We start from the raw sequence: 20,630 nt of genomic DNA on the forward strand, positions 1-20,630 counted from the left end.
AAAAAAAATATATATATATATATATATAATATAACCAAGACACATTATCTAAAATAAACAATAAATCACAGCACAAGAAGTTAAATATATGTACATTATTATTATTATATACACTGAACAAAATTATTAAATGCAACACTTTTGTTTTTGACCCCATTGTTCATGAGCTGAACTCAAAGACCTAAGACTTTTTCTATGTACACAAAAGGCCTATTTCTCTCAAATATTGTTCACAAATCTGTCTAAATCTGTGTTAGTGAGCACTTCTCCTTTGCCGAGATAATCCATCCACCTCACAGGTGTGGCATATCAAGATGCTGATTAGACAGCATGATTATTGCACAGGTGTGCCTTAGGCTGGCCACAATAAAAGGCCACTCTAAAATGTGCAGTTTTATCACACAGCACAATGCCACAGATGTCGCAAGTTTTTAGGGAGGGTGCAATTGGCATGTTTCAATTGGTCAATTCACGAGCTGTTGCTCGTGAATTGAATGTTCATTTCTCTACCGTAAGCCGTCTCCAAAGGCGTTTCAGAGAATTTGGCAGTACATCCAACCGGCCTCACAACCGCAGACCACACGTAACCACACCAGCCCAGGACCTCTACATCCAGCATCTTCACCTCCAATATCATGTAAGACCAGCCACCCGGACAGCTACTGCAACAATCGGTTTGCATAACCAAAGAAATTCTGCACAAACATGTCAGAAACCGTCTCAGGGAAGCTCATTTGCATGCTCGTCGTCCTCATCAGGGTCTCGACCTGACTTGCAGTTCGTCGTCGTAACCAATTTGAGTGGGCAAATGCTCACATTCGATGGCGTCTGGCAGTTTGGAGAGGTGTTCTCTTCACTGATGAATCCCAGTTTTTACTGTACAGGGCAGATGGCAGACAGCGTGTATGGCGTCGTGTGGGTGAGCCATAACCCTAACCTTAACCCAGCCATTGAAGAGGAGTGGACCAACATTCCAGAGGCCACAATCAACAACCTGATCAACTCTATGCGAAGGAGATGTGTTGCACTGCGTGAGGCAAATGGTGGTCACACCAGATACTGACTGGTTTTCGGGCTCTCCCGGACCCCCCCAATACAGTTAAACAGCACATTTTAGAGTGGCCTTTTATTGTGGCCAGCCTAAGGCACACCTGTGCAATAATCATGCTGTCTAATCAGCATCTTGATATGCCACACCTGTGAGGTGGATGGATTATCTCGGCAAAGGAGAAGTGCTCACTAACACAGATTTAGACAGATTTGTGAACAATATTTGAGAGAAATAGGCATTTTGTGTACATAGAGTTCAGCTCATGAAAAATGGGGCCAAAAACAAAAGTGTTGCTTTTATAATTTTGTTCAGTGTATTTTACATGTCATGAGATTTAAAATCATCAATGTGTCGCCATATTTGAATGTAGCGCTTGTTTTGGTAAATGAATGTTGCTAAATAAGCTCAAAATATGGTTTTCTCACAAACTTTTTGGATTACTTTGGATTTGAACTATTCCTCTAATAGGGTGACTCTCCACCTGACGTTCTATTCTTGTCCAGAAAACAAAAGTTCAGTAAAAATACTCACAGAACATAAAACATACTTGGGTGTCCTTTAAAATTTGTGCTCTCCAGATTGTTTGCACACTTTCCGAAACCTCTTGGAATGCATGGATGGGCATATCATAATAAAGCAATAAGCCCCAAGAAGCAGTGGGTTACAGTGCGCGAAGCATTAAAATGGTTATTCCATAGGCATAGCAAGGCCAAGCAACACAACAACAGTGGCAGAGTGATACTTGTGATACAAATCGTATATTTTATAACGGCTTAGAACGCGGCTCAACCAATCATAATCAAGGACAAGAATTCACCGTTTTATAAATATTATTTCATGTCGTCTCTAATTCAAAATTGTGTGTGTGTTCAGTTTTGAACAGCATAAAGAGGCATGTAAAGGAGACGGCAGGTTCATCTGTAAGGCCGATAGCTGTGGGAAACGATTTAAGAGTAAAGACGCCCTGAAGAAACACAAAGGCAACGTCCATACAGGTGAATTACACACATACACATACACACACAGCTATAATGAGAGTCGTAATGAGAGTCTAATCAGCAGCTTTTTAACATCTTCATTAATCTGTTCATTTCTGATCCGCTCTTCATTTCTCCGTCTGTCAGATAAACGCTAAGAGCTTTCTCAGTCTCCACGCTCATCTTTTCAGCAGACTCTCAGCGCTTGTCTCTCTGCCAGCGGCGCAGACGTCTGCGAATATTAATCAAAGGCCTTTAATCGGCTGATGAAAGCGTATAAAAGAATGTTTTCAATATTATTGTCATTAACTGTAATTGGACAGTTTGGCAACAAGTGAATGAATCAGTCATATCAGCCAGCAGAAAAAATCTGAACCAGTTTGAGTTTAGATGGAAGCTTGTGGATGTGCTTACAACCACATGCATGAGTGTTTAGAGTTTTTTCTATAATAAAAGTCTATCAAAGGGCTCTAGTCATGGCCAACAGGATGTTTTGTTGTTCTTTTTAAATAATAGAGATTTGATAGGCTATATACGTAGATGTACTATAGCATTCATAAACCGTCTTGAGCTCTGCACTAACCACTGTACGAAATAGTAAAATCCTCCCATCATTTAATTACCTTGATTCCATCCCAGATGTACACACCAAACGTGAATTAAGCGATTTGCGCGAGTAAATTACATATGAAATCAATGCAAAGACACGAATAGACGCGAACTCGCGGCAGGCGATTCGAATGACGCGAATCGGGTCGCAATTCTTCCGCGCAAGTGGAAAATATTTGTAAGCTCGCATCACTCACGCGAAACTAACTACGAGTACGTTTACACGATGAAAACATGACAACGTTTTTGAAAAGTTTTACGTACACACGACAGCGTTATCAAAATGATCTGCATTTACATGGGTCTGGGAAAACGAGTAAAAACGCTGTATTATGCATGCCAGGCCAGTGGATAGCGCTGTTGCGCTATAAAGAAACTCTACGTGCTTGCGCATATCCACATACCCTGTTTTAATGTAAAAGCGCTTTTAATAAACTTTGTTGGTGTGTATGTGCGTTTATAGTTTGTGTAAATAAATACAATGTCTCCGCTGGTTGTAGTGGTGCAGTAAATCTATATTTGCTGGAGAATTTTATTATTTTTAATTGCAGAGAACAGAAACATACATAAGAATAAGCTTACAACACATAATATCAACCACAAAAAAATGAAAATGAGTATATTTGCTGGAGAAATGATGATAATAGAGGGTATGCACGTGTCGTCACTTTCCCACGTGAACACGCCAGAACGCGCCTGCTTGAGTGGTAAAACACTTGGCAAAATGACTGCTTACAATATCAGGAAACGCAATTCCGCGCAACATTTGAGTGTCCAAGAACATCTGATTCCTTTGTAAGTCATAAGGTAGTCGTAAGGATCACCGTCGAGTCCAGCTGCTTGTAGTTTCAGCAAATAATTGCGTGTTTTAGTTCCTCCTATTGAACACAGCCATTTTGCCTTAGTTTTACCACTCAAGGGCGCGTGTCCCGGCGTGTTCACATGGGAAAGTGACGTCAATGCATACCCTCTATAGCAGTGGTCACCAACCCTGCTCCTGGAGATCGACCGTCCTGAAGATTTCAGCTTTAACCCCAATCAAACACACCTGAACTATCTAATCAAGGTGTTCAGGTTTGCTTGATAATTACAGACAGGTGTGCTGAAGCAGGGTTGGAGATGCAATCTGCAGGACGGTCGATCTCCAGGAACAGGGTTGGTGACCACTGCTCTATAGGTATGTCACGTAGCACGGAGGCCGCCATTATTGTTTGGGTAATACTCGCGCATGCCTACAGACTGAACGCGTAATACGCATGCTTATGACGCCATCGTTTTTGGAAAACACCGCCTTCAGAGTTTATGCGGAAACGATAATGCCCTCAGCTTAGAAAAATTTGCACTTTGAGACCCGTTTTCAAAAGTTTGCGTTTTCAGTACCCCAAAACGCCATTGTCGTGTAAATGAAAAGCCAAAAGGCATTCAAAGTTTTTAGTTGAAAGCGGTCTCGTGTAAACGGCTTCTAACTTTTCCCGCGAGTAATAAAGAGGAACACGATTGTTCGCCTTTGGTGTGAACACAGCACAAGGGACCAGCACTATTATGATGGTAAAAGGCTACATTATCAAACTCGAACTAAAATAATGTTAAGGTATGACCTCCCACATTTAGATGTCAGCAAGTGGAGCTGCCCTGATGCGCGTGTGAACTTCAATGGTATGTTGAGATTAACAACCAGAGCTCATTTAAACAGCAAAGTCTTTTAAACGGTCCAGTCCAGTAACAAAACAGCCTGTTTAATTGTAGGGGTGAGAGAAATTTTGACCAACAGTTTTATGAGAAAAAACATCAAATGCTGTACAAAATCTAGAAAGTGGCCTCTTTACAGTCTTTAAAAACCTCAGTGTGTGTTGAGGATTCTGGAATTTAATAACTTTGTTATTGGGCTATCACTTTTCCATTTCCTGCTCTACAGGAAATTGACGTTTCACCCCTGTAAAATAAAGTTGTTTTACTTTTGTGCTGGTGATGTTCTTAATGGAGAGATTAATGTAAGGACTACCTGATGTTTATTTGAAACACTGATGCAGTGTCTCCATTAGCACCTCCTCAGATACCATCAGATGTGATGTATGATCTGTACGTGTGTGTGTGTGCGTGTAGGGAGCGCCCGCAGGAAGTTGATATGCACCATCTGTAATAAGAAGTGCTCATCCTCACTCAACCTGCAGGAGCACCGCAAGGTCAGATCATCCCTCCATAAATCTCTCCTTATCCCCTCTCTTCATATTTCTTCTCTTTTGCCCATCTCTTTTGTCTTTCATCCTTCTCCCTTTTCATGCCATCTTTCCATCTGTCCTTTCTCTGTCCATCCATCTCTCGTGTCTCGCTGGCGCATGCTCCTTTTCCTCATTTCCATTTTTTGGTTTCCGAATTATTCATACCTCCTATCATTTTCGCCTCATCTCTTGCACTGTTTTTGCTGGAAACAAAGAGCGCTTTCCCTCTTAGTTTCTCATTGGTCTTGTATAAAATCCATCTCTCTCGGTAGGAGGTGGGCTTCATGTTGATGTTGTAAGGTTTTCCACTGGTGTGAGTGTGTATAGAAAGGTCGTGTTTTGTTTCACAAGCTCATCCCTACGGCCCTTGTGAAACTTAAGATTCGGAGAGAGCAGAGTGCTCAACCTTTAGCGCTGGCGTCAGGGTTTCTCCTGCGAAAAGAACTTAGAATTATCAAACAAACGGCTGCACTCACAAATCTTCGAAATCACCACAAAATTCAGAAAGACTTCAGCTTCTCTACACTTTTCCCTATCCATTTTCTTCAGGGAAGATGTGTGGTTGGGGTCTACACTCGTCATTTTCAAAATGTACACCACGTTTGAGATGTTTTAGATGATGGTGTTCAACTTCATCTCCAAACCACACCGCTACATCTTGGCAGAGTGTGCGGAGAGAGCGACAAACGAAAGTAATTCGATTTTCTGACTGAAGGAGGTAGGTGAAGAACCGCCGGGCAGGTTTAAAGTTCTTACGCTTGGAATGGATCCCATGATTCCACTGCGTGTTTCTGCTGCACCAAAACCAAAATCCCGCTCTGTTTTGGCCTGGAGAATGCTATCATCACTAGGTCTGTCTAAAGCTTGAGATGGAACAGACACTTCCTCCTGTCAGCGTTCACTCAACGGCGGTTATCAGTGCTGCCTTTCTGAGAGCGGAGCCTTGCTGCTCTGCATCGGTCAGTCTCTCACTTGAGAGGGACCGCTAATGTTTCTGTAAAGCTCGTCCTGCAGGTTATGTTAAATCTCCATCTCAATTTGTGTCCTGAGGAAATAGTTTTGGTAAGTGGTTTAGCTACAGCAGTGTAGAATTGAGATTTGCATTTAGACATTGTCTGTTAATTCAATAGGAACTCTGAGGTAATGTATGGAATGCTACAATAAAAGTTGTTGATTCTTGTGAGCATTATTTAGCCACTTGTACTTGATATTAATAATAATAATAATTCAATTATTTGTCAAGTATGGTGACCCATACCCGAAATGTGACTCTGCATTTAACCCATCCAGAGAGTAGTGAACACACGCACAGCAAGTGGTGAACACACATACACCCGGAGCAGTGGGCAGCTATCACTGCAGCGCCCGGGGAGCAAGTACGGGTAAGGTGCCTTGCTCAAGGGCACCTCAGTCGTTACCCGCCATCCCTGGGGATCGAACCGGCAACCTTCTGGTCACGAGTCCGACTCTCTAACCATTAGACCACGACTGCCCCTATTTAGACCACGACTGCCCCTATTTAGACCACGACTGCCCCTGATATCAGTTTTTTGTGAAAAATAAACAATCAATTATTGAGAAAATGGATATCATTACCTTACCCTGAAATGGTTAAAATGATGATTTATAATTTGAGTATTCATATTTTGTTAACAGTTTTTCTGTGGAACGACAGGAGATGACATGAGGGTGAGTAAAGGATGAAAGAATATTTAGTTTTGGGTGCACTATCCCTTTAAGAGGCCGTTTACACGAGACCGTTTTCAACTAAAAATGGAAAACGTTTTAAGCGTTTTGGCTGTTTGTTTTTGAAAACAACATATTTTTCGGGCCCTATCGTACACCTGGCGCAAGGCGCAGCGCAAGTGTTTTTGCTAGTTTCAGCCCGACGCAGTTCTCATTTTCCCATCCTGCACCGCGTTGTTTAAATGGCAGATGCATTTGCGCCAATTTGTGCACCCATGGGCGTGCTGGTCTAAAAAAGAGGTGTGTTCAGGCACATTGTTGGAGCGTTTCTATTTTGAGGAACTGAAAATAGACTGCGCCAAAGATCAACTTAAACCTGGTCTAAAGTCAATGGCGCAATATTTCTTTGTTATTTAAAGAGCGCATTAGTTGAAAATGCGCCTCTGGGCGGGTCCACAACGCGCGTTCACTTTGCTTATTACACAGAGGGAAGCTCAGAAGCACAAAAACATTTTTAAAAATGAAACAATAAAAGATTCAAATGTATAAGATTATTATTGTGTACATAAATATAAAACTGCCTGCACGAGCAAATCAGTTTCTTCGCTTGAGAAGTGTTCTGCTTTTCCACCAACAAACTCTGCCATGTAAATAGCGATCTGCCATAGCGAGAGTGCAATTGCCTCTTAAAGGGAATGGGAGATGACACTTTGATTGGTTTATTGCACGCTACACCCCCAAAAAAACCATTACTTATTAAGAGAATCGGGACAACCCGTTTTGACCATGCGCTCGGGCACGCCGACCGTTTTCCTGTAGTTAAAGATGACAATAGAGAGACAAAAGTCACAGATTACAGTTTTAAAGTGGTTGACTAAAATGTAAATTTTGTATTGTACTGTAATGACTGCGAATTGAGCAATTTGTGCGAGTAAATTACACTCAGTAAATTACACTGCAAAGACAGCAGGCAATGTGAATGATGTGAATTGGACAGTGCGATTGCGCCGAACGCGTGTCAAACGTGCATTCCCTTCATGTTTTGAGCAAAAAATTTGCGTGAGACCTCATTGACACCTACTGTTTGACAGGTCCGGATGCGTGAAGACACTCCCCATCGTGTGATGTTTTTTGCATCACAAACTGTCATGGTTCTGCCCCATCTTGTCTTGCTTTTCTTGATCTTGTGGCAGAGCCATGGCAGAACCTCTTGTTTCATGTGGAGAGAGGCGTTTTGGCCCTTTTGGCTTGCCATACTCTCCAGGTCTCGTCATTGTTCCTGCCCTCTTGTTCCCTCGTTAGTGCTCGTTATTAGTTCATGCCCCGCACTTGTTACCTCTTGATTTATCCCCTTTATAATGCCCTTGTGTTTTCTGTCCAGTGCTGGTTCATTGTGTGTGTCACTCATTGCTTGTGGTGAGTTCAGGTCTTGTCAATGTAGTCTAGTCTTTTGTAGCTATGTCATATGTTATCTTTAGTCTTGTTAGGTTTAGTTAGTCCGTGTTCCTGTTACCTGTCATGTTATTCCCTTGTTTGTTATTTTACCCCCACGTGGGTCTTTGTTTTGTAGTTTTATTATTAAAAGTCTGTTAACCCCTTACCCGCTGTCTGCGCCTGGGTCCTCTCTCCGTGTCTCACCTCCCCATTCCCCGACAACAAACTTTCCCCACGAGCAATAAAGAGTGAGGAATGTGATTGTTGGCGTTTGGTGTGAACACAGCATAAGTTTAAATAGAGTGTGATTTCTTTGTTTCTATCAACCGTTTTAACGCAACAGGATTTACAGGGCCATTGCTTTAGGAAATTGTTGAATACAGTTTTTGGAAGTAGCTATTTAAAAGCGCCAACGCTACAAACTTTACTACGTTTTTACAGTTTGAAAGTAATGTTTTTTAACAAGTAGTGTAGTGGTGTAGAGTGACAAAGCACTGCTTGCTTGTTTTTATGTGACATTGTATCGCAAAAGCTGCTTTACAGTTGCATAAACCCACACGGCAAGCAAACACTCTGTCCAAGAATGTCTTCAAATGTAAAAGTGTTGGGAAAGCAGATTGTATCAGTGTGGTTCCAAACTGTTGTTAAAACATAATTTACAGATTTATTTGATTTTTACTTAATTTACTTGTTAAACATGATTTCATACAGCCATTTACAGAATTGGATGCAAAAGCAAACTTCGTTATCTTCGCACCTGTCAATCTTTTTATGATTACTCATTTCGTTTAGTGAGGCACTAAGGGTGGCAATATTCGTTTTTCTTTGTAGTTTAGTAAAAGTACTAAAGCATAATGAAACTACGAGAATGTTAACCAACAGAGCAGTGACTGAATACTGTAGAAATCTCAGGTGGTCGTTACATGTGTTTACCAAAAAATTGTATGTATATGAATTACTTTCTTCAACTAAACACATTATCCTGGCTCTTCCTTTATCCTGTGTCATATATGGTACTCAAGTGTGGGATAGCCATGTTTAGGCCCAACCTTCAATGTACTTCTTGGGATATGCTTATTGTGTTCTGCTATTACTACATAAAAAGCATTTTTTAATTTTAAGCACCTTGTAGGTTGACAAATTATGGTTTAATAGCTTTCCCAATGCTGGTTTTACATAATGCACCGTGACACATGTGGAACCTTGCTTTCAACATTGGACGAAGTACCATAAAAACCTGAGAGTTGTATTATGGCAGTAATTTCTACCTCCTGATTCCCTCTGAGAAATCTCACTGAAGTGTTCACACAGACTGTACTAGAACATTTTCAGTCAGACTTCATCACATTGAGCACAGTAGTATTGACCAAAGGAGTTATTCAAAACCTCTCAGAGTTTAATTACATTTCCATCTGTCTGAGTCTCTGTGTGTGTTGTCCACTTTGAGTTGGGTTAAGGATATTTTCAAGGTCACACACCGAGAGCAGGCTAAAAAACCCACCCAAGAGTTAAACAATCGCCCTCAACGGTCCTACAAAAGACCTCAGATGTGTTCTGGCCATTACGGTCATACGCGCCGACCTTTCCGTTCTGTTTCTTCTGTCAGTGTGTTTTACTTTGTGGTTGCTAAACGCAGTGTTACGGTCTGGTCGGGACATCATCTGGCACAGGGATTGTTTTGTTTTTGTCGAGCACGTGGCTGTCACCGAGCTTTCGGCTGACCTCATGCTTGTGTCTGCGTCATTCGCCCCACCCTCGTGTTGTCTGTATGACTTCTCATGCACTGGTGTTTTTCCACTCCGTGTTCACACGCCTGTTGGCGCTTCACTCATTAGACATTATCGTTTCCTTAATTACCCCACACCTGGTTATGATCTCCTCGTTACGTTCTCTTTATAACTCCCTCAGTGTTTCTTGTCTGGTGTCTGTTCGTTGTATGTATTTCAACTCAGACTGCCCCAGGCATAGCTCGGCTTGCCTGTAGAAGCCTTAAACTAAAAACCTCTTGTCAAGTTTGCCTTCCTTAGCCAAGTCTTGTCTTGTCTCAGTTTAAAAGCAATTACCTTCCTTGCTTTCCTCGCTCTGTCTTCTGCTCTGTTCCCTTCAGTAGCTTGCATCGGCGCTCCGGTCAGTGGTCATCTCAACGAGAGGACTTCTCGTGGGTGAACTCTCCAGCTACTCCTCCAGGCGCAGCTTTTCCCTTCTCTGTCTACGGAGACTCCGAGTCGAGTGAGGTCACCAGGCGCTACCGCCCAACTCTCAGCGCCGGCAGCCTATCCTCGACTCACCGTGCTGACTTTTGGCTCCTCCGGAGGGAAACGCTTGCAAACCTGTTTTGTTGTTACATTTCTCCCTGTCTTCGTCAGTGTAAATAAAGACTCTGTTTTTACCCCCGCACTTGGGTCCTGTGGTTCTGTCATGACAGAACGAACAGAACACTCACACGACCCAGCGGGACAGGATCCTATGCGGGTCGCGCTGCAACAACAGGGCGTCCTGCTGGGACAGCAAGCTACCCGTCTGTCCGCCACCACCCAGGGAGTTGACGTCTTGCAGGCACAGGTGGCCGCTTTGCAGCATCAGCTCGCCGAACTCGTTCGAGGCGCTGGCCATGCGGGGAACCCCCACCAATCCCCACCTCGCGGAGTCATTCACAAGCCTGAACTGCACGCCAACAGCCCCCCACTGTATGATGGGGATCCCAACTCCTGTCGGGCGTTTCTGTCACAGTGTTCCTTGGTTTTCGCTCTCCAACCACGCAGGTATGCCACCGAGGAGACTCGGATTGCCTACATCTTAACCCTTCTCACAGGACGGGCCCGTCAGTGGGGTATCGCTGTCTGGGAGGCTCAAGACCCTTGTTGCCGATCTTTTCGGGAGTTTCGCATGGAGATGACCAGCCTCTTTGACAGGTCGGTACGGGGCAACGAGGCAGCCGCTCAGCTCTTTCAGATTACTCAAGGACGCGGCTCCATCACTGACTTCGCCATCCGGTTCAAGACCCTGGCTGCCGCGTGTGACTGGAACGCAGGGGCGCTGCGCGCATGGTTCCTTGACGGTCTCAGTCCGGCTATTACAGACGAGATCGCTGCATTCGATCCGCCCCGGGATCTGGAGGAACTCATTAACCTGTGCTTGCGGATTGAGAGTCGCATCAAATGCCCGTCGCCGGCGCAACACCTCCCTGCCTGCCTGGCGTCGTCGGGAGCTCAATCGGGAGAGTGGGCTTGAGTCTGACCGGAGCGCCACTGCTGCACTCTAATCACCGCCGGAACCCGAGCCAATGCAGATCGGACGCTCACATCTGACTTCCGCTCAGAAGCAGCAACGTCTCTCTGAAGGACTCTGTTTTTATTGTGGGAAGTCAGGTCATCTGGTGGCTCTGTGTCCAGTAAAAGCCAGCGCTCACCCGTAGAACGGAGAGTCTGGGTGGGCGCCATCACAAGAACCTCTTCGACTCTACGTACCTCACTGCCGTTTCGCCTCACTTTCGAGGGACGTACCCATGCCGGGAAAGCCCTCATCGATTCCGGGGCAGAGGGGAACTTTCTGGACAGATCCACAGCCCGAGCGTGGGGAGTTCCTATCATCCCCTTGCCTTCACACCTCTCCGCTGTGAAGCTGACGGGGCTGCCGCTTTCTACTGTCACCCAAACCACTCCTCACGTAAGCCTATTTCTTTCGGGTAATCACTGTGAGAAGATTAAGTTGTACATCCTCGATTCCCCCACCTCCCCTCTGGTTTTAGGGCATCCGTGGTTGTCACAACATAATCCTCACATTGATTGGGTTAGCACATCTATTTTGTCCTGGAGCCCTGCTTGTCATGTGTCTTGTCTAGGTCCCGCTCCTTCGCCTGTGTCTTTGTCTCCTGTGTTTCAGGTGGATGTAGCAGACCAGACCGGAGTCCCCGAGGAATACCACGATCTGCATGCCGTGTTCAGCAGGTCCCGCGCCACGTCTCTACCTCCGCATCGACCCTACGACTGCGCCATTGATCTCCTCCCGGGCACTTCTCCGCCTAGGGGTCGGTTATTTTCCCTTTCAGGTCCTGAAAGAGAGGCCATGGAAAAGTACATTCGTGAGTCATTGAACTCCAGACTCATCCGCCCTTCCTCCTCGCCGGCAGGCGCGGGTTTCTTCTTCGTACAGAAGAAGGACGGCTCCCTGCGTCCCTGTATCGACTATCTAGGTTTGAACAAAATTACGGTAAAGAACAAGTACCCCTTACCTTTAATGTCGTCTGCCTTTGAATTGTTACAGGGAGCTCGGGTCTTTACTAAGCTAGACCTCGGCAACGCCTACCACCTAGTGCGCATTCGCAAAGGGGATGAGTGGAAGACGGCATTCAACACACCATCGGGACATTACGAGTACTTGGTTCTTCCCTTTGGGCTGACCAACGCTCCCGCCGTCTTCCAGGGCCTCGTCAACGACGTGCTGGGCGACATGATCAATCGCTTTGTCTTCGTGTACCTGGATGACATTCTGATTTTTTCCCAGTCTCTCCAGGAACACACCCAACATGTCAGAGGGGTTCTCCAACGGTTATTAGAGAATCAACTGTTCGTCAAGGCGGAGAAGTGCGAATTCCACTCCGATACGGTTTCGTTCCTGGGTCACGTGATCTCGCCCCGAGGCATTGAACCGGACAATGCTAAGATCAAGGCTGTCGCCATGTGGGCCGCTCCCGACTCTCGTAAAGCACTGCAGCGGTTCCTGGGATTCGCCAACTTTTACAGGCGATTTATCCCAGGCTTTGGCCAAGTGGCCGCACCGCTCACTGCGTTGACCTCCACCAAGAGCCCGTTCTCCTGGAACTCCCTGGCACAGGTAGCCTTTGATAAACTTAAGTCCCGATTTGTCTCTGCACCTGTGCTCTGTCTTCCAGATCCCGATCGGCAGTTTATTGTCGAGGTCGATGCGTCCGATGTCGGAGTAGGAGCAGTCTTGTCCCAGCATGCCGAGCATGATGGGAAGGTGCATCCCTGCGCCTTCTTCTCCCATTGCCTCAGCCCTGATGAACGGAACTATGATATCGGTAACCGAGAGCTGCTGGCGGTACGTCTGGCATTTGGGGAATGGCGCCATTGGCTGGAAGGAACGACGCAGCCCTTCTTGGTCTGGACAGACCACAAGAACCTCGAGTATGTCCGTTCAGCCAAGCGGTTGAACGCACGGCAGGCCCGCTGGGCACTGTTCTTTGGCCGGTTTAATTTCACCCTGTCGTATCGGCCTGGGTCTAAGAATATTAAGCCAGATGCCCTCTCCCGCCTGTTCGAGGACTCGGACCGGGTGAGATCCGTCGATCCTATCCTCCCTGAGGGGAGGGTCGTCGGATCCCTGGTCTGGGAGATTGAGAGGCGGGTAGAGGAGGCCGGTCGCAGGGTGCAAAGTGTCCGGCGGGTTGTCTTTTTGTTCCCGTTTCGCTGCGTCCGGAGGTCCTCCAGTGGTGTCATTAGTCCAGGCTGGTCGGCCATCGAGGAATCAAGGGAACCCTGGCTTCCGTGAATCAGCGGTTTTGGTGGCCATCGGTCTCCAACGATGTCAGACAGTTTGTGTTGGCTTGCCCTGTCTGTGCGAAAAACAAGACCACCCGCCACCCTCCCGCAGGTCTGCTCCGTCCCCTTCCCACCCCCTCCCGGCCATGGTCTCACATCGCCCTGGATTTTGTGACTGGTCTTCCCCTGTCGAGTGGACAAACTGTAATTCTCACAGTGGTGGACCGCTTCTCCAAGGCGGCCCATTTCATCCCTCTTCCCAAGCTTCCGTCCGCCCGAGAGGTGTCTCAACTGATGGTGGACCACGTCTTCTGCCTACATGGCCTTCCGGTTTATGTCGTGTCAGATAGGGGTCCTCAGTTCATCTCTCGGTTTTGGAAAGAATTCTGTCGTCAGATCGGGGCCTCAGCGAGTCTGTCATCAGGTTATCACCCTCAGACCAATGGGCAATGCAAGCGAGCCAACCAGGAGCTGGGACGTAGGCTCCGCTGTCTGACATCTAATAATCCCGGTTCCTGGAGCCAACAGCTCTCTTGGGTGGAATACGCTCACAACTCCCTCCCCGTCTCAGCCACAGGTATGTCCCCGTTTGAGTGTTCTCTCGGATACCAACCTCCTCTGTTTCCTTCCCAGGAACTCGATGCTGCGGTTCCCTCAGCTCTGGCCTTTGTCTGGCGATGCCACCGGATCTAGAAGAAGGCCAGAGAGGTTTTGGCCCAAACCACGCTGAGAACCAAGGCAGCGGCGGACCGCCACCGGATCTCTCCTCCCACCTACGTGTGTGGTCAACGGGTATGGCTCTCCACCAAGGTCCTGCCTCTCCGGGTGCCTTCTCGTAAGCTGGCACCCAGGTTCATTGGGCCATTCCGGATCACCAAGGTGGTTAACCCAGTGGCCGTACGTCTCAAGCTTCCCCCCAACCTTGGTCGAGTCCACCCTGTATTCCATGTACCCAGGGTCAAGCCGGCAGTCACCTCCCCTCTCAACCCAGCCAGTTCTCGGCCCACCCCCCCTCCCCTGCGGCTGGTGGACGGTGTCCCAGTCTATATGGTAAGAAGACTCCTGGACATCCGCCGTCGCGGCCAGGGCATTCAGTATTTGGTGGACTGGGAGGGCTATGGCGCAGAAGAAAGGTCGTGGATTCCCTCGCGGGACGTGCTGGACCGGTTGCTGATCGTGGACTTCCACCGGAGACGAGGTGAGCCCCCCCCTTTAAGCGCCTAGGGGCGCTGGTGGGGGGGGTACTGTTACGGTCTGGTAGGCACATCATCTGGCACAGGTTTTGTTTTGTTTTTGTCGAGCACGTGGCTGTCACCGAGCTTTCGGCTGACCTCATGCTTGTGTCTGCGTCATTCGCCCCACCCTCGTGTTGTCTGTATGACTTCTCATGCACTGGTGTTTTTCCACTCCGTGTTCACACGCCTGTTGGCGCTTCACTCATTAGACATTATCGTTTCCTTAATTACCCCACACCTGGTTATGATCTCCTCGTTACGTTCTCTTTATAACTCCCTTGTTGTTTCTTGTCCGGTGTCTGTTCGTTGTATGTATTTCAGCTCAGACTGCCCCAGGCATATTGGCGGCTTGCCTGTAGAAGCCTTAAACTAAAAACCTCTTGTCAAGTTTGCCTACCTTAGCCAAGTCTTGTCTTGTCTCAGTTTAAAAGCACTTACCTTCCTTGCTTTCCTCGCTCTGTCTTCTGCTCTGTTCCCTTCAGCAGCTTGCATCAGCGCTCCGGTCAGTGGTCATCAGAGGACTTCTCGTGGGTGGACTCTCCAGCTACTCCTCCAGGCACAGCTTTTCCCCTTTCTGTCTACGCGGACTCCTGGTCGAGTGAGGTCACCAGGCGCTGCCGCCCAACTCTCAGCACCGGCAGCCTATCCTCGACTCTCCGCGCTGACTTTTGGCTCCTCCGGAGGGAAACGCTTGCAACCTGTTTTGTTGTTACATTTCTCCCTGTCTTCGTCAGTGTAAATAAAGACTCTGTTTTTCCCCCCGCTCTTGGGTCTCCCGTGGTTCTGTCATGACACGCAGTTTGTGACACTGAAAGTGTGTTGTACTTCAAGCCCTTGGGTCTGTTAATGTTGCGTTTTTTTTGTATTTTCAGGTTCATGAGATATTCGATTGTACCGCGTGTGATAAAAAGTTCATCTCTACAAATCAGTTGAAGCGTCACATGATCACCCACTCCGGTAAAGCCCTCGAAACCTCACACAAATGCATACAAACGCTATTCAAACCCAAAGCAAAAATATGTTTTTTTTTATGGATTTTTTATGTGTGCGTAGAAAAACGTCCGTACACCTGTGAGATCTGCAACAGAAGTTTCAAGCGACTGGATCAGGCCACAGCTCATAAGATCATCCACAGTGAAGACAAACCGTACAAGTGTAAGCTGTGCTGGAAAGAGTTCGCCCACCGAAACGTCTACAAGAACCATAAAAAGGTACCAGACTCTGATCAGTTTCAGATGGGAGTTCTTGGGTTCCTGGGAGTCCTGAATCTTTCCCTTTTGATGTTTCAGTTTCTAGTCAGGTAGAGTGGTAGAGTGAAAGACAGACTGATTGGATAAACGCAGAAACACAGATTGATCAGACAGGTTTTTTTGTCAAATAAACTGCTGGGATTTTATCTTAAAGGAGACCTCTGCCCAATCAGCCACTGTGGAGCCTAATCAAAACCTTCATCTTAACCCTGACCTGTAGTGACCCCACACGGCCCCTGACCTTTACACCCTGCAGATAACATTAACCCCAAAACCTCAGAAGGTTCTGATCTAAACAAAATATTAATGACAATCTGAAACAAAAAAACTTTAGACTTTCATGGTGCTTTTGAATCAGAATCAGAAGAGCTTTATTGCCAAGTGTGCTTGCACACACAAGAAATTTTCTTTGGTGTTGGAAGCTTCTAGTACAGACATTCAACACAATGACAATACAATATAATACGATTTACAGTCTAAAAGATTCTAAAATATGCATATATAAAATAAAGACTATTTTACAGAAAATGGGGGATAATGACATATAAGAGACATTGTATAGGGTAGTATATAGTAGAATATACATATTAACAGATTGTATGTACACTTGTGCAAATGGATAATTTAGTAAGTAGAGGTAGTGTTATATACATGTATACATAAGATGTAGATATAATAAGGCACTATAGTGCACACTGTAGGAGTAGTGGAAGTGGAATATTGCTCTTAAGGAGCAGTTATCTGTTTAGGAGGGAGATTGCCTGGCGAAAGAAGCTGCTTCTGTGTCTGGAAGTCTTGGTGTTTGGTGCTCTAAAGTGCCAGCCAGAGGGCAACAGTTCAAAAAGTTTGTGTGCTGGGTGTGTGGATTCAATGATGATTTTTCTTGCCCTGTTTTTCACTCTGGAATCGTACAGGTCCTGAAGTGTGGGCAGAGGAGCACCAATAATATTCTCAGCACTACGAACTGTCCGTTGTAGTCTTCGTAGGTCTGATTTGGTGGCCGAGCCATACCAAACAGTAATTGAAGTGCACAGAAAAGATTCGATGACCACTGAGTAGAACTGGGTCAGTAGCTCCTGTGGTAGGTTGAACTTCCTCAATTGACGGAGGAAGTATAACCTTTGCTGGGCCTTCTTTACAATGGAGTCTATGTGGGACTCCCACTTCAGGTCCTGAGAGATGGTGCTGCCCAGGAACCTGAATGACTCCTCTGTATCCACAGTGCTGTCCAGGATGGTGAGGGGAGGAAGTGATGGAGGGTTCCTTCTGAAATCCACTATCATCTCCAATGTCTTGAATGCATTCAGCTCTAGGTTGTTTTGACTACACCAGGCAGCCAGCTGAGCAACCTCCTTTCTGTAAGCAGATTCATCACCGTCTTGAATAAGGCCAATGACTGTGGTGTCATCTGCAAACTTCAGGAGTTTGACAGAAGGGTCTGTAGAGGTGCATTCGTTTGTGTAGAGTGAAAATAGCAGTGGAGAAAAGAACACATCCTTGAGGAGCTCCGGTGCTGATGGTACATGTGCTGGATTTAAATTTCCCAACCTCACTAGCTGCTGCCTGTTCGACAGGAAGTTAATAATCCACTGACAGGTAGAGGTTGGCACAGAGAGCTGGGTAAGATTGGGCAGGAGGAGGTCTGGGATTATGGTGTTGAAGGCCGAGCTGAAGTCTACAAACAGGATCCTGACGTAAGTCCCTGGTCTGTCTAGGTGTTGTAGGATGTAATGCAGTCCCATGTTTACTGCATCGTCCACAGACCTGTTTGCTCGGTAAGCAAACTGGAGGGGATCAAGAAGTGGTCTGGTGATGTCCTTCAGGTGGGCCAGTACAAGTCTCTCAAATGACTTCATGACAACAGATGTTAAAGCAACAAGCCTGTAGTCATTAAGTCCAGAGATTTTGGGTTTCTTCTGTACAGAGATGATGGTGGAGCGTTTAAAGCATGAAGGGACTTCACACTGCTCCAAAGATCTGTTAAAAATATTAGTGAAGATGGGCGACAGCTGCAAAGAGAGACATTGTCTGGGCCTGGTGCTTTTCAGATCTTTTGTTTGCGGAAAAGCTGGCACACATCCTCTTCGCAGATCTTAAGTGCAGGTTGGGTGTCAAGAGGAGGTGTTAATGGTATAGCAGAGATAGGGTCAGGGTGGGTGTGGAGGGTGAGACTCTGCATTTCAAAATGACAATAGAAGTCGTTCAGGTTGTCAGCCAGTCTTTGATTACCCACAGACTGAGGGGATGATGGCTTGTAGTTGGTAATGTCTTTCAGGCCTTTCCACACTGATGCAGGGTCGTTGGCTGAAAACTGGTTCTTTAGCTTTTCAGAGTAGTTTCTCTTAGCTGCTCTTATCTCCTTAGTCAGTGTGTTTTTGGCCTGATTATACAAGACTTTGTCCCCACTTTTGTGGTGTCAGATTTACAACGGCCCTTATAGCTTTATGCTTACATTTGATAAAAAACAATGAATATTCTACTAACCATCTCTTTTTATGTTCCATTGACAACAAAACAACAGAAAGGTTTGTAATGATAAGAGTGAGTTCTAGGTGGATTATTTCCTTTATATTGTCTTCTTGTGGTTGATTTAGGCCGATTACATTTCGAAACCGCGTGGAAAACGCGAGCTGCACTGCGTTCTCATTTTTTTCCCAAAGCGCCTGGACTTTGCACTCTCCTGGCGTCTTCTTGTCACATGACCTGCGGTGCGCTTGCGGCTTTCTGAAAAATTGAGATTTTTTGCGTTGCACCGCATGTGCGTCGCGACCGTGTCGCCCCCCTATTTCCGCGCGCCTGCCGCGCGTTTACATTTAAAATAACGAATATGCGCACGGAAAAGACGCGAAATGTGAATCGGGCCTTACAAGTCCTTATTCTATAGAAACAAAATATTTGTTTTTATATATTTTTGTCATAATGTTATAACCTTTTCTTCAAAAAAAAACTGCTCATATAACCAAGGTTATGCTTGTTGGATAAATAACAGTAACCAATAATATCATGGTCCACTCCAGGGTTGCCAACGCCGTGGTTTTCCCACAGAGAAAAATTGACACTTTCATGAATTGGAGTTGACCTTAATGAGTGTATTGAACTAATTCACTCTGCCAAATGTATATTCTAACAATAATAAAACTGAATCGGACAATAAGTCTGTAAATAGTTTATTCAAATAGTTTTAAAAAAAGGAGAACCACCTTTCCTAAAGGATTTTGTTAATCAGCTGTAAATCTCGAGGTAAGATCATTTTATTTATGTGAATGTATGTCAATGATCACTGCTATACAATTATTTTCATTGATTGAAGTTTCTAATGCATAACAGTGGCTCTAAAATATGTATTTTATGTATGCTATTTGATTGGCCATTCGGCAGGTCTTGTTACAAAGACCTGGCAACCCTGGTTAACTCTCAAATCTTACTTTCTTATTTTTTATATTTTTTTCAGAAGTATTGCAAAGTAAATGCATTGCAAATGGCATTTCATGTTGTCTGTGACTAATTTCGTTAAACTTGATGCATTTAAAACCAGCTAATGTTTTACATGTCCTCTGACTTGTCTGCCGGTCTATCTCTCTCTAAAGACTCATTCAGAAGAGAGGCCGTTCCAGTGTGAAGAGTGTAAGGCCTTGTTTCGCACCCCGTTCTCCTTACAGCGCCACCTCCTGATTCATAACAGTAAGTGTGCTTTATTGTGTCTTCACTAATGTGTTTATATTTCATTTGAGAGTGAATGTGTGCAGAAATCAGTTCAAGGCATCCCAATGCTGAAATCAGACACGATTCTCTGAGTCAGACCCCCCTCCCCTCTCGAACCCTGGGCTGTGCGTCTGTGGGCCACAGGGGCTTTATGGAGCCAACTGGTCAGAGCAGGATGAATCGCACTGCTTCTCTGCCCAGTCTAGACTGATCACACTGAGATTATTGAGCTACAGGAATTTCCTGCTGTCCTCCCACGAGACACACATATACACCATTGAGCTAACACTCTTTTTATATATCTGAGAAAGAGAGAGAGAGAGAGAGAGAGAGAGAGGGTGCGTGTGGTCACTTTATATATACAGTATTTGTGTGTGTGATCACTTACGGCCCACTGTGACATAATCTGATCCATCTGTGTCAATATTTGGTTTGGAAATAAAGTTTTTTTTTTTACTATCTTTTAAAAACACATTATGGTTTTAAGAGGGACAAATGGTTCACTGGCATAAGTCCTTTGCAAATATTTCTCAAATGACCCCCTGTGTTTTGTAAATGTGTATAAATTATAGTTTGGTGTCCACGTAAATTAGTTCAATCTGTTAAAACCTCATTTTGGGGACGTCCAGATGTTTGTGGTGGATGAAAGTTTTTTTTTGTATTTTAGTCTTTCACAAATGAATTTGTTATTCGTTGTTTATTGAAAGCTGCAGTCATAACTTTGGCCTCTTTGCCTTTATTTGTTTGAAACATACAATTGCAGACATTTCCTCAAAAGTCTGCATAACTTCTAATCATCATTATAAGCTTGTGAATAAAAGGGGTTAAGTTAAGGAGACAATTTTTCAAAACTGTTTTTATGTACTTGCCCACTAACTCATTTTTGTGTATTTTTTAAAAAGATATGGGTTGCAGATTTATCTAATATATATATATATATATATATAATATATATATATATATATA

At 45.3% G+C, this 20,630-nt stretch overlaps 1 protein-coding gene across 1 annotated transcript in view; it reads left to right on the forward strand.

The window, feature by feature from the left end:
• The window catches only part of prdm5 (PR domain containing 5), an 86,234-nt gene that overhangs the window by 11,371 nt on the left and 54,233 nt on the right, over positions 1–20,630 (forward strand). Inside the window, exons 7-11 of the mRNA XM_057319516.1 lie at positions 1,925–2,046; positions 4,741–4,820; positions 15,585–15,669; positions 15,766–15,923; positions 19,550–19,643. Coding sequence (XP_057175499.1) covers positions 1,925–2,046; positions 4,741–4,820; positions 15,585–15,669; positions 15,766–15,923; positions 19,550–19,643 — 539 coding nt within the window. The remainder of the gene's footprint in view (positions 1–1,924; positions 2,047–4,740; positions 4,821–15,584; positions 15,670–15,765; positions 15,924–19,549; positions 19,644–20,630) is intronic.

The sequence above is a fragment of the Triplophysa rosa genome, linkage group LG21 (assembly GCF_024868665.1).
Source record: "Triplophysa rosa linkage group LG21, Trosa_1v2, whole genome shotgun sequence".
Classification (NCBI taxonomy): Eukaryota; Metazoa; Chordata; class Actinopteri; order Cypriniformes; family Nemacheilidae; genus Triplophysa; species Triplophysa rosa.